The sequence below is a fragment of the Capricornis sumatraensis genome, chromosome 1, assembly GCF_032405125.1.
Source record: "Capricornis sumatraensis isolate serow.1 chromosome 1, serow.2, whole genome shotgun sequence".
Lineage (NCBI taxonomy): Eukaryota > Metazoa > Chordata > Mammalia > Artiodactyla > Bovidae > Capricornis > Capricornis sumatraensis.
In genome coordinates, this window is record NC_091069.1 from 127798494 (window position 1) to 127817129 (window position 18636).

Below are 18636 nucleotides of genomic sequence, written 5' to 3' on the forward strand. Positions count from 1 at the left end.
TCCTTACCAAACAATTCAAGTTCTTCTGTAAAAAGAAATACAGCAATTTAAAAAAAAAAAATACAATGCTTCTAAATTTGTGAAGGGTCTATCAATGAACACTCACTCCAGCGTGCTGTACTAATTTCTCTAAAACTTAAGTCAATATGTGGCATTATTTTCTATGTTAAAATTACCTACCCAAATCCCTCTTATCTTTTGATCCATACTTTGATTGCTCAATTGTAGCACATCTTGTTCTGGTGGGCATATACTGTTTTTTTCCTGTTTTAAAAAAGTTCAAAAGAATTGAATGATCAAGAAAGAAAGAATATTACTATTTGATTTCAAATTGGGCGAAAGCATTGTATAGTCATGTCTATGACAGAGTTTGTCATGACACAAAAACTTCACAAAATCTCTTCTCTGATTATTAAATACACCTATGATATCTCAGTATCTTGTACCATTTCCTAATCCTCTTTGCATTTTTAATTGCAAAATTCCTAACACAATCATTTTACTTCTCATTTAAGCTGGAGGCAGGAGGCACTCATTTGACAATTCACAATATCCAGTCTAAACAGGGGATAAAAGTAATTTTAAAATGTGCCTCGACTATACGCTAACAGTACTACAAAAAAGTTTGTGTTTTTTTTTTCCCCTAGAAACCAGCAGTATTTATTTACAGTTTGGAATGTTACCGAAACAATACTTCTTAATTCCTTATTATGCAGAGTACAAGCTTTCCTTGAAATGTTTCCTTTTTCTCTCAAAAATGAAACGTAAAAATACACTGAGGCCAATAATCGCCCTACCAACTACTGAAAATGTAATTACTTCTTCAGTATTAAAGTTCACAAATGCTGTGTTCACATATATGTGTTCTCCTCTCAAATGACATAATTTAGTTTCTTTTCTGATATACTTGAGTATATGAAAATTTCCCTACAACCCCAAATGTGACTTCTATGGAACATTAATTTGAAAACTAAATTTTTCTAGTCATCAAAAAAACACGGGTTTAGTTCTTCTAAAAAAGATCTTTAGTTACAAGTTTTATAACAATAAGTTTATAGTTTATAAACTAGTTTATAACAACAAGGAATCATTATGTATTTAGCATTAGAGACTTTTATTTCAAAACATAAATGTTTTGTCAGCACTACAACCAATAGATGACAAAAAGTTACCAAGGTTTGTTTATGCCTTAGCCCTGTTTATAACAGATTTTACACTTAAAAAAAGAGAGAGAGAGAGAAGAAACTGAAAAAACAAAAACCCTTGCCATTATTTGAAAGAATTAAGTTCAAGCATCATTCTTTCCAAAGAACACCCAAGACCAATCTCCTTTAGAATGGACTGGTTGGATCTCCTCGCAGTCCAAGGGACTCTCAAGAGTCTTCTCCAACACCACAGTTCAAAAGCATCAATTCTTCGGTGCTCAGCTTTCTTCACAGTCCAACTCTCACATCCATACATGACCACTGGGAAAACCATACCCTTGACTAGACAGACCTTTGTTGGCAAAGTAATATCTCTGCTTTTGAATATGCTATCTAGGTTGGTCATAACTTTCCTTCCAAGGAGTAAGCTATCTTTTAATTTCATGGCTGCAGTCACCATCTGCAGTGATTTGGGGAGCCCCCAAAAGTAAAGTTTGCCACTGTTTCCACTGTTTCCCCATCTATTTCCCATGAAGTGATGGGACCAGATGCCATGATCTGAGTTTTCTGAATGTTGAGCTTTAAGCCAACTTTTTCACTCTCCTCTTTCACTTTCATCAAGAGGCTTTTTAGTTCCTCTTCACTTTCTACTGTTCTTTGGAAGGAATGATGCTAACGCTGAAACTCCAGTACCTCGGCCACCTCATGCGAAGAGTTGACTCATTGGAAAAGACTCTGATGCTGGGAGGGATTGAGGTCAGGAGGAGAAGGGAATGACAGAGGATGAGATGGCTGGATGGCATCACCGACTCGATGGACGTGAGTTTGAGTGAACCCCAGGAATTGGTGATGGACAGGGAGGTCTGGCGAGCTACACTTCATGGGGTCACAATGAGTCGGACATGACTGAGCAACTGAACTGAACTGAAGGTCAATTTTCAAGTAACAAGGCATTTCACATAAAATTGAGAAAATGCTCAAAAAGAGTTTTTTTATCTAGAACAATCCCTTGAAAACTTCCTCACACTCTGATCACTCCGACACTCTGTACTCCTTTAGCACTTACACTTTTATTCAGGAAGAGGTCTGCATTTAAATATATATATTCACTTACATTTATTTTCTATCCTTCCCATATTTAACCACTCCTTCCAAGAATTAAAAATAAACAAGAGATTTCATTTTTCCTCAGCAATTATAGCATAGTAGTTTAAAGAATCTGCTGAATGCATGACATTTACTTACTTTCTCAGTTTTAAACCATGTAATACTATTATGACGTGACTAAATTTAAATGCTGAATCAATACTATTTCCTAAAGGCAGCTGTACTTAAAAATTTTAGAAAGATGTAAGTTGTAAAATGGAAAAAAATTATTACCTCATAAGCTGTATTTTCCCACTTTGATACTGATACTATTATAGTACAATCACCTCACTATATTTTTACAATTTTTTTCCTCAATAATCTCAAACCAACTTTATGAATATATATACAAATTATTCAATTATTAAATATGAGTTAGCATTCTGGTTAGAAGGATAGCTCAGTTTATCAATAAAGAAATTAAAAGTACAAGCAATTTGTTCAGTAAGATAATCAATGAGATGAAACCAGAAACTCCACCTCTCTATCATTTCTTTCAAGGGGAATATAAAAGTACTTAGTGCACACTTTTCAAGGGCTACACATATACACACACATACAAATTTTGTTTTTACAATTAACAAATGGGACACACACTTTCTGAAATCAGGTTGCTTTCTCCCTAAGAGCACCTATTCAAATCTTTCATTTTGTCCATAACATTCTCACTACTCATTGTCAAAATTGTTGAACAGGTGTTAACATGCAGCTTAAAGAACATTTTCTAATTTTCACACAACAAATAGGGTATCTTTTTGATGACAGTCTTAGAATCCTAATTCTTCCCTGCATATGTTGTCTCATGTCACAAAGTCTACCATCTGTATTAAGAGTTGACAGCTATCATTCTAAAATCCTTCCATCCTTTCCACTAGAACACGGAACCATGTCTACTCAATTTCCTGCTTCTTTCACCTTAACCAGCTGTCTTCAGTCAAAATCTTTTGTCCTTTTTCTACCTAACTTCATTTTCCTCCCAAGTCTCAGAACCTTAAAAGATATGAAATGTTATTCTCACATACTAACTCCTTCTCTATTTATACCACTATTTTTTTTCTAACTTCTTGAAACAAGTTTTTCAATCTTGTTTGAGAGAACTTTCGCTGGTTTCAAAATGGCTTTTTTATACATATTATCAAAAATAACTCAACACGCACTTTTTTGAGAAACCATGACATCCTAGTATAAAGGTTGGACTATAGACACTCTATGGCCCTGTTAAGTTCACAGTCTGGTATGCAAGAAAGGCACAGCAAATAATTTCAAAATAACACAATACTCATTAAGACAGAAGTACACTCTGGGTGTTAAGAGAAGCACTCAGTTTAACATAGAAGCTAGACGAAACACTCTCAAGCCAGCAGTTTCTGAGCAATATCTTAGAGCCCCAGAAGAAATCAGACTGGTGGTGAAGGCCAGAAGGGATTCCAGACAGAAGTAACATGTGTAACAACAGGAGAAATTAAATAGCATTGTGTGGATGAGAACTTCCAAGCTATTTTCCATTACTACAGTGTAAAGGGGGAAGAGGAAAAGAATGGAAAAAGAAGTTAGAGATGTAGGTAGTGGCCAAAACACTGTTTGTCTTGAACTTGGACACAGCAATTGAGTCTGTCTTATACAAAGCTTCTGCCATCACCTATTATCTGTGTGAGATAGGAGTATCTCAGCTTTGGAGACACAAGACCATTTGTGGAGCAAAACTACTAAGACTACCATGAAATTCTGAGATTAAAACATTTTATCAACAACATTAAACAGCATTTAATGTCAATCAGTAGCTATAAACATCTATATGGATGGGATCTTTCTGGCTGTTTCCTAACTTTAAGAACATTTATAAAAATCAAAAAATTCTCTTTAAGGACAAGTTAGTAACCACACTTCAAATCCAGAATGCACAGAAATACCTACATTTTATATGCAGTTACTACATCATAATGAGATAAAAATAAACAAAAAAACTCGGCTATATAAGCATAAATTATTCATATTATGAAGAAAAGTTAGAGTCTCATGTAAAATTTTCTGTATGTTTCTATGTGTATATGCATGTTTGTTTATTTTGTTCTGCTGTATAAACCTTCTTCCAAGATCTCTATTTTGGAGCAGGGTTGGAGTTGAGGGAAGGAAAATTCTGTTAAACAGTAAATCATACCAGTAATTTAAAAAATACTTTATCTTCAAAAATAATTCTAAGGTCTCTACCAACACTTAACATCTATAAAACAAATGACTGTGCCCTATTTAAAATTCTAGAAATTTTTAATAAATAACACCTTTGGATGTTCCATATTTTAAAACAACACTATATGAAATGTTTTATGAAAGAATATATAACTTAAATATAATCTTTTACTTCCAAAATGGAAAAAAATACAGCAGCTAATAAAAATATATGCACCTTTCAACTATAAGAAGAGCCAAAGCTAAAGTCATTTCTTTTTTCATCCTTCACCTCTGCTTAAACAAAACACGGCCCCAAGCAAAGTTTTCATTACATTCTAATTAAAATATTAAGAAAGAAAAGTAACCATACTTGTATCTGCTTGGCTGCCCACACTGATGTATCTGTCATTGCCAGGAAGCGCTGTTTGGTAGTAAGTGGTCTCCTCCTGCTGAGGGGTCTTGGCATTCTTTGCAGTAAGGAAAGCCACTGCTAGCTCCAAGTTTCCATTACTATCCTTCAAATATCAAGAACAGAACATCAAATATTTTGGAGTAAGTATACATGTGCATATGATTTATGTAATTTTCTCCATAACAACACTAATAGTAAAAATAACTTTCAGACTTAAAATTATACTATGTGATTCTTAACTTTACAATGTAAATTCACTGTAAACACAGTATACTGTATCAACAGTAATTCCTTTATCTATTAATTAAAACTAATATAATACAAAAATCAATTCTATAAATAATTTATTTTCCATTATTTTTTTATATCTGCTTAACAAAAGTCCAATCATAAACTTATACTTCTAAGTAAATGAACAAACTAAAAAATGTTTTCTGGAACTTGCTATCTTAAACAGTGAAGAACAAATATTTAAAATAGTACTTCAGCAAACAAGAATAACAGATATTCTCTTTAATATTAATGCTGAATGCCTACTTAGAGGCAAGCTAACAAGCAAATTATCAGACTCATAAGAAGAAAACAGCATCAGTGGCCTGAAACCTTGATAGAGAGACACACAGAACTCCAGACTACTGTGGAGATGAAAATTCTACCCAAATTAAATACATAAATAATATTCTAAAAATTCAGAAGAAAAACAGATGCTAAAAACACTAAAGAATGTTTGACAGCAAAATCATGAGAGAAACTTGCCCAGTTATCTCTATATTCTCTCTACAGTTAACAACAAAAACATTAGCTCTGTGACTGCTAATGGAAACCACATTATGAAATCCAGGTATTAATAATGAAGCTATCTTTGTATCAAAGGCCAGAACACATAATACTGTGGAAGCCTTCAGAAATTTCGTTTACAAAGTTTAACTGGAAGCCAGTGGAAGGTTTTGGACAGAAATGACATGGTATGACTTACATTTTAAAAGGATTACTGTGGGTATATGTGGGGAACAGACTATAGGAGAGAATCGGCAGAAGCAGAGCCCGATATTATTTGCTATCATATCAAATGTGGGGAGGGATAAAAAGAGAAAGACCAGGATGATTCCACAATCTGATGTCGGAGCAGCTGGAACAACTCAGCCCAACTCCACTCTTAACAGCCTTTGAGGAGAGAAAACACTAGGAGTGCACGTTCTAACTTTGTTACCTATCAAAACTGTCATTAGACTCTTAAAGGACTCATCCAAAACATGAGTTTAACATAGTCTACAGTTTGTGACAAACCAGACGTAAAACAATTTTAATAACAATGGCTAACATTTATTGAACACTAAGTGCCAAGAAATGTACCAAATGCTTTCCATATACTCCCTCATGTGATAATGATAAACTGAATGCAGCAGGGATCTATACAACTTGAAGGTCACTTACTTTGAACATACAAAGAGATTCTCAATATAAAAGTGCTAAAATCAATCGACGACACTGCGGCTCCCAAAAGTAGACTCTGTGTCAGTATAATGCTGAGATAGTCAACCCATTATTAAACATTTTACAAATTTATACTGAGCAACAATTAAGATTTAAGTACACTGTTTTCTCCCCCAGATACTGGTAACTGAAAAAAATTAAAAAAAAAAAAAAAAAAAAAAAACATGGTCACATAACTTAGCTCAAAGGAAATGTGGACACTACTTTTTTATGTTTATTTAATTAAACATATTCTACATGTTTCCTAAGTTTTTTAAAAAAAAAGTAAGTGAATTCCCCAAATTTGCCCTGACAAGGTAATGAGGTCTAACCCCAGACTCAAGTGATAACAGAATGGGAAAGGCCATTTCTGAAAATAGACGTGGAATGATTGTCATATTTAGCAGAATAAAGAATGGACTGGCAATCATCTAAATGTCATAATCATAAAAACTGAGGTATAACATTTTTGCTTCCTTTCCAGCTACTTAAGAGCGGCTTCATAAACCATGCTTTAAACTGCTCCTAACAGTACTGGTTGATCATTTTCCTGATGCAGGAAAAAGCTGAAGCAAAGCTTCCAACCAAAGCAGAAATTATGTGTGGTACTGGGAGCAGGCTGCTTGGTGTCTATTCCAAGCTCCTCCACATGTTAACTATGTGATCTTCAGCAAGTCATTTTAACCTCTCTGTCTCTCCTTACCCTTTAAAAGGTGGATAAAAATAACACCTACTTCAAAGTTACTAGGAGGAGGAGTTAGCCACACAAAGTACTTAGAATAGCACCCAGTACTTACTGCAAGTGCTTAATAAGTGCTAGTTATTACCACTACAATGATGATAATTATGATTATAATCATTCAAAAGATAAATTATTTCTAGAAAAAAAGGAAGAACTTCTGGCTCCAAATCAAAAATAATGTAATGTAGTCTTTCAGAGCAACGTGCAAAGGACTGAACTGTGTGTGTGCCTACAGCAGCACAACTGCTGTACTGCTGATGTTAGCCTTTAGCAGTGATCTATAAATACACTTCAAGTGGAGCTCGAGTTCTTAACATTTTCCCTTCATTCGCTCTCTTTCAATCTGCATATCCATGTAATCTGACTCATCTGGGTGCCTCTGTGGCAATGAGTATATTTCACAAGATACAACAAAAATCATGCCCTTTTTTGTGCATAACTGAACAGTTTGATATTGAATAATCTTAAACACTCGATTAACTGAAGGTTAGCTGATTTATATGTCTCCTTCATGGAAGATTAAAAGGGAAGCTTCTGATACTGTATTAATTTTCTCCCAATTCCTCTTCATCTTCTATGCCATTCTACACCTCTATCCCCAATTAAACACTAAAATGTCTCTTGAGTAAAACTGGCCATTAGTACTTGGGAGTCATATCACTCCATTTTGCATGAAAACTGTCTCACGTGGAGGGAGGTCTTCTTTCACTCCAAGGCATCATGGAACATCAGGATGCTAAAAGCCAATGTGCTCAAAATTGCAGTATGTTATGTTAGTTCAGTTCAGTTGCTCAGTCATGTCCCACACTTTGTGACCTCATGGGATGCAGCACGCCAGGCCTCACTGTCCATCACCAACTCCCGGAGTTCACTCAAACTCATGTCCATTGAGTCAGTGATGCCATCCAATCACCTCACCCTCTGTTGTCCCCTTCTCCTTCCGCCTTCAATCTTTCCCAGCATCAAGGTTTTTGCAAATGAGTCAGTTCTTTGCACCACGTGGCCAAATTATTGAAGTTTCAGCTTCAGCATCAGTCCTTCCAATGAATATTCAGGACCGATTTCTTTTTTTTTTTTAATTTTTTTTTCAAAAAAAATTTTTTTTTTACTTTATTTTACTTTACAGTACTGTATTGGTTTTGCCATACATTGACATGAATCCACCACAGGTGTACATGCGTTCCCAAACATGAACCCCCCTCCCACCTCCCTCCCCATAATATCTCTCTGGGTCATCCCTTTGCACCAGCCCCAAGCATGCTGTGTCCTGCATCGGACATAGACTGGCGATTCGATTCTTACATGATAGTATACATGTTTCAATGCCATTGTCCCAAATCATCCCACCCTCTCCCTCTCCCTCTGAGTCCAAAAGTCCGCTATACACATCTGTGTCTTTTTTGCTGTCTTGCATACAGGGTCATCATTGCCATCTTTCTAAATTCCATATATATGTGTTAGTATACTGTATTGGTGTTTTTCTTTCTGGCTTAATTCACTCTGTATAATCGGCTCCAGTTTCATCCATCTCATCAGAACTGATTCAAATGTATTCATTTTAACAGCTGAGTAATACTCCATTGTGTATATGTACCACAGCTTTCTTATCCATTCATCTGCTGATGGACATCTAGGTTGTTTCCATGTCCTGGCTACTGGTTGGATCTCCTTGCAGTCCAAGGGACTCTCAAGGGTCTTCTCCAACACCACAGTTCAAAAGCATCAATTCATCGGCTCTCAGCTTTCTTTCTAGTCCAATGCTACGTTAAGTAAGGCCTATACTTTATAAAAGTTCTTCCCTGTATCTATGGTACTGTACATTGTATAACTAAAAAACTCAGCTTTCCAATATGGTAGGTGGTGGAGATGAGGGTGTAACAGAAACTGTGTCTTGTGAAACAGAGGCCATACCTTCAAGGCTTGCTGTAGAATCTGGGCATCATTAATCCCCGTAATTTCTCGTAGTTGATTCAGAAACGTCTGCTGGTGCTGGAAGAAGGGAAAAACCAAAAGCGTTATACTCAAATCTGAAAATGTACAAAGACAAGAAAATAAATGACCTTTGGAAAAAAAGACAGAAAACACAAAACAGAGTAAAAAACAAAAAATATAGAACTTGAGAAAGACTGAATAAATTTCATTATTTCAGGAAGAATGAACCACGCTGCATGAGTCCTTATTCCATTTTCATGTTTCTAAAAGCTGATTCTTCACTGTCTGATGTATGCTGTCTAATAAGAGAAGGAGTGATCTCTGTGACAGCTAAACCTAAGAAGAACTAAGGGAAACAGGTATCCACTGGTGTACTTTAACTAGGGGATGAGACCCCAGAATGAAATTGAGGCAGCCCTAGAATCTCTCCCTCGCCCTAAAGTCAGCCAGCATCTAGGCATTTAGGATGTACGGAAAAAATATGCCTTTGGCAAACAAGCAGTAGGTGGATATATTACATTGGGATGACTAAACTACCACACCCTATTCAAGGGAGGAAAAAAAACACCTCATTCTCCAATCTGTCATAAAAGATCCAAAATAAAATTGACTACTTGCCCTCATTTGCTGTATGTGTGTGTTAGTCCCTCAGTCGTGTCCGACTCTTTGCAACTGCATGAACTATAGCCTGCCAGGCTCCTCTGTCCATGGAATTCTCCAGGCAAGAATACTGGAGTGGGTTGTCATTCCCTTTTCCAGGGGAATTTACCAACCCAGGTATGGAACTTGAACCTCCCAGATTTTTTTGCAGGCAGATTCTTTACTTTCTGTGTCACTTGGGCCCATTTGCTTTAGATGTGTTTATACTCTACTGATCTACCATACTCTAGTAAAGAGAAAAACAGGTAGGATAGGATTCTACTACCAAAACCCTTCCCTAAACTTCCCTAATTAAGAATATGGTCCTCCTTCCATCTCTACATTTCTTAATACAAGTTCCCCAAAACTGAAGACAGAACTATGAAATAGAGAAACCTCAATGGGTGATATGACATGGAAAGCAAGTCCCCACTAGAATAAAAGGATCTGTTGAAATCTTGTCTTCCCAACTAAACAATCTTACATGGCATTTATTAAATGTCACTCTATACTTCCTCCTCTAGCATCCAGTCCAGGTGTTAGATAAGATATAGGGGAAAGGACAGAGTGTCTGCTAAATGATTCCACCTTCTTTACCAAGCCCCATGTGCCTCATTCACTGAGCAGAACAAAGTCATGTCATATGGCCCTTCATGTCTGCAAAGAAGGTTGAGAAATGTATTTTTCAGTTAGGCAACAAGCTTCACTTCAAATTTGTTGCTAAGGAAAAAGAAAAGAATGAAGAATGTACACTAAACAGCCACTGGCAGTATCTGCTATGACATCAACAAATTTTAATTTCCATAAAAATCTTACTAAAAGCTGAGATAACTGAGACTAAAAATAAAATATATAGTAAGATATATGAACAGAGGTCATATAAACAAAATAGCTGAATAAAAGAACTGAACTGCCAAATTTAGAGTGCTGAAATATGAGAAAAGTAAAATTCTCTTTAGACATGTCAACTTTTCTACTTTCATTTTAGAAATTAGCAATAGCAAGCAATGGAACCACAACTAACTTACACAATACTCAACATTACAAATTAAAGATATATACAAATTATACAGAAATTCTCTTTATCTAATTCTACATTTTATTTTAGTGAACATAAAATACTTGAAAGATCTTACAAGATTGTTTGTAACCACCCACACCAACACTCCAAACCCTATTCTTTACACAGAATATAGTTTTCCTCAACTGCAAATTATTCAATTGTGTATCAGGGAAAGATTTCTGAATACCCCAAATAAATTAATCATTTGTACAAATGATGCTGGCTATTATTTATAATGCAATTCGAATGGAAATAATGCAAATGTCCTTCCACTAATGAAGAAGTTCTAAGTTGTAATGTGCAAGACAATGCCCTGATAAATTTATCAATAAAGAAGATTCCCAGGCCCCACACCCAGAGATAGTGATGCCAGAAGCATCTGGATCTGCTAAGGGATCCTCATTTTTAGTAAACACCTCAAATGAGTTTGATACAGATGAGCCTAGAAGCACGGTTTAATTTTAACAAACTGTGTATTTTTAAACAGCAAATATATAATCTATATAGAAGTTAATCTTTACAAATTAAGTTAAGCTAAGCTTAAATCATATTAAGCTAAGATTACAAAAATAGTGTGTCTATGTTAATGAGTACAAGGTAAGATGTAAAAAGAATGTAAAACCCAGAAAAGTTTACAAAGCCTGCATTAGACTCCCAATTCTTCTCCCATCTGTGTATCCACACACTTTGCCACTTCTCACTTCCTCCCACTAGTTGTTGCTGTTCAGTCACTAAGTCATGTCCAACTCTTTGTGACCCCATGGATTGTAACACACCAGGCTCCTCTGTCCTCCACTATCTTCTGCAGTTTGCTGAAATTCATGTCCATTGAGTCGGTAATGATACCTAACCATCTCATCCTCTCCCACTCTCTTCTCCTGCTTTCAATCTTTCCCAGCATCAGGGTCTTTTCCAATGAGTTGGCTCTCTGTATCAGATGGCCAAAATACTGAAGCTTCAGAAATGTATTTCCTTGCTGCACTGATGACTGGCTTGGCCATGAGACAAGCTTTCATCAATGGCATATTAGGAGACATGAAATGTGCTTGCATGGTTGGGCTTGCCTTCTTGAACCTGCGCAATTCATTTAGAACATAACCTGGGTAACCCACTTGCCCCAGAAGAATGAGCCACATTGAGAATAGCCACCCCAACCAACCAATCTGAACATGATAATATTTGGGATATCAATAACTTTTGGTGTGGTCTGTTACAGTGATAGGTGACTGCAAGTGAGTACAATAAGAATACTCATATAAGAGTATTTTACAGAGAAAAGTAACATCTAAAACTTTGTTATCATTTGGTGTATTTTGTTCATTTTTCACAATAATGTCAGCTAACAATCCTAACAAAATTATTCAGGTGCATGTCTAGTGTGGTTCTCGGTCTCATGAATTTTGACTGAAAGTGAAACAATGAAAAGGATCAGGGTGGGAAAGAAGGCTGAGTGAGACAAGAAAAGGTAAATGAATTGTCTTAACTAAGCAAGAAATGGGAACAAGATCATTAGAGGTAAGCAATGAGAAAATTCTAAGTTTATGGAAGAGAAACCACCTCATCTGTCAAGTTTTCCTATTTGCTACTGGCATCTTCCAGCTGTACTTTTTTCAATCTTTGAAAAATTGCACCTTCATTTCCTACAATCTTATGATTTTGTTGCTTTTATTTCTGTTGTGATTAAGACTCTGGTCTTCTTTCAAGGTTTGCACCTTCTTATTTACCAAACTTCTGGTCCTTGAAACACCCTGATCTTTAACTAAAAATGTCCTGCCATGTGGCTCTCTCTTTTTTGACTAATGATTTTGTATTCAAAGTGGACCTAACAAACTATCATCTCCAGAATTCCTTTTCTGAGCTGAGGTCTTCCTTGTATAAATTTCTTATCTACTACAGTATAACTGCACTCATCTCACACACTAGTAAAGTAATGCTCAAAATTCTCCAACCCAGGCTTCAGCAATACATGAACCATGAACTTCCAGATGTTTAAGCTGGTTTTAGAAAAGGCAGAGGAACCAGAGCTCAAATTGCCAACATCCACTGGATCATGGAAAAAGCAAGAGTTCCAGAAAAACATCTATTTCTGCTTTATTGACAATGCCAAAGCCTTTGACTGTGTGGATCACAATAAACTGTGAAAAATTCTGAAAGAGATGGGAATACCAGACCACCTGACCTGCCTCTTGAGAAACCTGTATGCAGGTCAGGAAGCAACAGTTAGAACTGGACATGGAACAACAGACTGGTCCCAAATAGGAAAAGGAGTACATCAGGGCTGTATATTGTCACCCTACTTATTTAACTTATATGCAGAGTACAACATGAGAAATGCTGAGCTGGAAGAAGCACAAGCTGGAATCAAGATTGCTGGGAGAAATATCAATAATCTCAGATATCCAGATGACACCACCCTTATGGCAGTAAGGAACAATGAACAAAAGAGCCTCTTGATGAAAGTGAAAGAGGAGAGTGAAAAAGGTGGCTTAAAGCTCAACATTCAGAAAACTAAGATCATGGCATCTGGTCCCATCACTTCATGGAAATAGATGGGGAAACAGTGGAAACAGTGTCAGACGTTATTTTTCTGGGCTCCAAAATCACTGCAGATGGTGACTGCAGCCATGAAATTAAAAGATGCTTACTCCTTGGAAGGAAAGTTAGGACCAACCTAGACAGCATATTCAAAAGCAGAGACACTACTTTGCCAACAAAAGTCCATCTAGTCAAGGCTATGGTTTTTCCAGTGGTCATGTAAGGATGTGAGAGCTGGACTATAGAGAAAGCTGAGCGCTGAAGAATTGATGCTTTTGAACTGTGGTGTTAGAGAAGACTCTTGAGAGTCCCTTGCACTGCAAGGAGATCCAACCAGTCCATCCTAAAGGAGATCAGTCCTGGGTGTTCATTGGAAGGACTGATGTTGAAGCTGAAACTCCAATACTTTGGCTATCTGATGCGAAGAGCTGACTCTTTTGAAAAGACCCTGATGTTGGGAAAGATTGAGGGCAGGAGGAGAAGGGGATGACAGAAGATGAAATGGTTAGATGGCATCCCCAACTGAACGGACATGAGTTTGGGTAAACTCCGGGAGTTGGTTATGGATGGGGAGGCCTGGCCTGCTGCGGTTCATGGGGTCACAAAGAGTTGGACACGACTGGGAGACTGAACTGAACTGAACAGTATAAAGAGGTGGCTGTAACCTGCTGACACTGCTGAATCAAGAAGGGCAAGACACAATGTTCAAACAATGGTTTGCAAACACCACAAAAATCAGTAAGCGAACAAGCCCAGACTATCTACAGGCCTTCAGATTTCTTCATTGATGATATTTTTACTGAGTGAGACATCCTTAAGTACCTAATACATGTAAAATCCAATACTGTGCATTTCAAGGAGAAGAAGGTACCAGTAACTTCAATATAAAGTATGGATCAGAATGTTTCAGAGAATTCTTTCCTTCCCTTGTTGATCCTATATAATACTGGGTCTGTTTTAAATCTATTTAAGTAAGACTACAGCATATTTACATTGGTATAGTTTCTTGAAAATGCAAAAAAGGATCACTGACTTACAGCTAAAAAAGAATACAAGTATTTATTATGCTCTTACTGCATGCCAGACTGTTAAGTGCTTCTGGTATATAATCTCAAATAACATATGCATACATGCACACACACAAATCCTCTAGAAAATCACTCTTTTTATAATGAAGAACATATTTAAGAGACTAAGTACAAACGCAGAAATGATTGTCTAATTTTTCAGATTCCACAGTCCATGTGTCTCCCACATTTTCTCCATGGTATCTGATTCTGGAGATTAAAGATGTAGTAAAAAAAAAATAAATACTCAGCCCCAAAATCCATTACTATGTTGACATTAAACACTTTGATACAAGAAAGTGGTACCAAAAAAAAAAAGAGAAAGAAAGTGGTACAGAAGAACTGGAGCACTGATGACCACAAGGCAGGAAAGACTTCTGTGTTAAGAGAGGTGAGTGACTCATAAGTCAGTCTTTGGTTCCTTTGACTGAATTTCTAAATATAAATAAAACAGTTTATGCAAAAGAAAGAAGACAAAGGTTTCCATCTTCAGGGGAAAAAATGGTAACTCTCATAAGAACCTCTAAAAAAAACTTTAAACATTTCTAAGGGGAAAAAAAAAAAAACAATTTGATAGGAAATCCCAAAGCATTCATCAACTTCAAAATCACATGACTTAAATTTCAGAATTAGCATTGCTAGGCACCAAATGGAAAACATTTCAAAGTTCACTGACAGATAATTTCAAGTACGTAATATATCCTTCATGTAGCTCATTGTAAGACCCAAACCTCCTGTAACCAGATATATAAGAAAAAAAAATCTTCCTAAGTCTTTTTTATCCATAATTTTAAGGAGAACAACACGACAGCCTTTCATCTCTCTTCATATACAACCTCAAGTAACACATGTGCACCTTCATATGACCTCCCTGAGGAACTCACCCACAGTGTGATCCCTCTCACGGCTTAAAGGGCCCTTTACACGCCCCAGCTATTTCTAGCTTACACTGCTTTCCCCTCTTGCGCTGCCTCTTCCAGTCAGGGTGTACACAATACTATTCTGCTTCCGAATTCAAAGGTCTGAGGATATTCAATTGCTTTCTGTTAAGGTCAGAGGTTTCTCTGACACCACAGACTAACAATATATAATGATTAATCATCAGACTCTATACCGAAGAGAACACAGGGTGGCTACTTCCCTCATCACTGCGTTCCTGGTAACTAAGCAGTACAGTGTCAGGCATGTGGTAGAAACACAATAAATATTGACCAAATAAATGAACGCAACAGTGTGCACAGGTGAACCGGAGTAAGTCACCTCACAGGGCCTGAACTCATCCACAGGAAAGAGGTACAAATTAAACTGGAGACAGGAACAAGAAGCATGCATAAATCACGCCCAATTGCTTAGCCAACTTTCTACTTTCCTACATTGCACTGAGAAGTTCACAGAAGGCCTTATTGCCTATTCCTGGTAATGTCCATCCTGCCTGAATGGGAGTGTATAGTACAGTATTGTTGAAGTTTCCAAATTCAAATAATCTACATATTAATCTCAAGAACAGTTGTGCTAGCTTTTATTTTCTACTACCATAGAGTTAAGGTTCATCTCAATCTTTTTGGGTTAACAGCACTTCAGTATTAAAATAATCACATACTTTTATGGATGTATAAATCTAAAAGTATGCTTTTTGTATTCTTCACTATTTACATTTAGCCTTAGAAATCCCAGAAATTCTGAACTTAAGTCTTTCCCCATGTTTTTATAGAATCCAGATCTACAACCTTAAGCATTATGTAATCTAAAAAAAAAAAAAAAGAATAAGGTGAAAAAATAAGACACTTTGCTCACCCTCAATAAAAGTTTCCATCATTCCTCCCTTCAGAGTTCATACCCCTACTGCAGCCCTTGAACCAGTCTAACACCTGCATGATGTCCATGCCCTGAAGAGAACCCTCTATCCCTACTAACTGGCAGACAAAAGATATACAACAGAATTAGAAACTAAACAGTTTCCCCAAAATATACTGTTTTGTGTGTGTGTGCTTACTCACTAAGTCATGTCCAACTCTTTGTGACCCCATGGACTGTACCCCAGCAGGCTCCTCTGTCCATGGGATTCTCCAGAGGAGAATACTGAAGTGGATAGCCATTTCCTACTCCAGGGGATCTTCCTGACCCAGAGTGATAAGCTAAGTTCACACAGAGTTAAATACATTTCTAGGCCAAACAAAAATCTAATACCATGAAACATGGTTTCTATGGGAACATGCATTTAGAGCTACAAAACCCAACTTGCAAAACCTTTTGGAACAGTGTGTTTTTAAATCAGAATGCTTATATTCTGGAAAATGCGGCTAAACAAAACTGTCATGAATCAACTCATATCTGTCAACTGCGATCTCTACAGTTTAAATCAAGTGTATCTTTAACTTGTTTTTGATGCTAATGATTTGGTTGATTCCTAATATATTTCTCTCTTGTCCAATTAAATCTTTGTGTGTCTCTTGGTTTCTGTACTTAAATTTCTATTAATTTCCAGTCCAAAAATAAAATCCCTTAAACTAATAGAGCAAAATTAGCATGCTCTAAGTAGAACTTTCAAACTAGAATACCACATAACTCCTAAATTCCTTAAAACAAATACAGTATTTGGTCATCCTAATTACAAATACAGTACATCCTACTGACTGAGCTTCCCTGGTAGCTCAGATGGTAAAGAATCTGCCTGCAATGCAGATCAGGGTTTGATCCTTGCGTGGGGAAGATCCCCTGGAGAAGGGAATGGCAACCCATTCCAGTGTTCTTGACTGGAGAATACCATGGACAGACCATGGGGTCGCAAAGAGTAGGACACGAATGAGCCATAACACTTTCACTATTGACTATTAGAAACTGCATTATTCTAGACATACAGCTAGGTTTAATAAAGCATGTGCTCTATACCACTTTCTTTCCCAGACCAATAAAAGGGTCATTTACATAAGTGTCCAGGCTCCAGCAACTCAGCACACATGTCCTCCATCCAGTGGACTTCAATCATAACTTCTTCAATAAGAAGTGAATCTCAGTCTCAGGGTTCGGTGAGACCTCTCCCAAACATATTTCTTCCTCTATTCTTTAGAGTTCTTTAAATGATAATTCAAATGATAACACTTTATCATTTGTTACTAGTCAATATTTCTTTATATTAAACTTTCCCCATTCATATTACTGTATAGTTTCTATGTCCTAACTGGACTCTTACTCATACAATCAATTTTCTTAAACGCAGTTTTTGTATCCTAATAATATATTAATTTTTATAGTGTATTGTTTATACCTATCTGCTTAATAAAAATTAATATATTATTAGGTTACAAAAAATGCTTTTAAGGAAGTTGATTGTATGAGTAAGAGTCCAGTTAGGACACAGACTGGTTCCAAATAGGAAAAGGAGTACGTCAAGGCTGTATATTGTCACCTTGCTTATTTAACTTATATGCAGAGTACATCATGAGAAACACTGGGCTGGAAGAAACACAAGCTGGAATCAAGATTGCCAGGAGAAATATCAATAACCTCAGATATGCAGATGACACCACCCTATGGCAGAAAGTGAAGAGGAACTAAAAAGCCTCTTGATGAAAGTGAAAGAGGAGAGTGAAAAAGTTGGCTTAAAGCTCAACATTCAGAAAACAAAGATCATGGCATCTGGTCCTATCACTTCATGGGAAATAGATGGGGAAACAGTGGAAACAGTGTCAGACTTTATTTTTGGGGGTTCCAAAATCACTGCAGATGGTAATTGCAGCCATGAAATTAAAACATGCTTACTCCTTGGAAGGAAAGCTATGATCAACCTAGATAGCATATTGAAAAGCAGAGACATTACTTTGCCGACTAAGGTCCGTCTAGTCAAGGCTATGGTTTTTCCAGTGGTCAGGTATGGATGTGAGAGTTGGACTGTGAAGAAGGCTGAGCACCGAAGAATTGATGCTTTTGAACTGTGGTGTTGGAGAAGACTCTTGAGAGTCCCATGGACTGCAAGGAGATCCAACCAGTCCATTCTGAAGGAGATCAGTCCTGGGTGTTATTTGGGAGGAATGATGCTAAAGCTGAAACTCCAGTACTTTAGCCACCTCATGCAAAGAGTTGACTCATTGGAAAAGACTCTGATGCTGGGAGGGATTGGGGGCAGGAGGAGAAGGGGACGACAGAGGATGAGATGGCTGGATGGCATCACTGACTCGATGGATGTGTCTGAGTGAACTCTGGGAGTTGGTGATGGACAGGGAGGCCTGGCGTGCTGCGGTTCATGGGGTCGCAGAGAGTTGGACACAACTGTGTGACTGAACTGAACTGAACTGAATATATTAATGATACAATTC

The 18636-nt window shown here is 36.9% G+C and overlaps 1 protein-coding gene across 3 annotated transcripts in view; it reads right to left on the reverse strand.

Moving 5' to 3' along the window:
• USP25 (ubiquitin specific peptidase 25) overlaps nt 1-18636 on the reverse strand; it is a 162671-nt gene that overhangs the window by 127788 nt on the left and 16247 nt on the right. For all 3 annotated transcript variants that reach the window (XM_068970263.1, XM_068970255.1, XM_068970247.1), the window contains exons 2-3: nt 8999-9076; nt 4831-4975 (exon numbers count right to left, since the gene is read on the reverse strand). In XM_068970263.1, coding sequence (XP_068826364.1) covers nt 4831-4975; nt 8999-9076 — 223 coding nt within the window. The remainder of the gene's footprint in view (nt 1-4830; nt 4976-8998; nt 9077-18636) is intronic.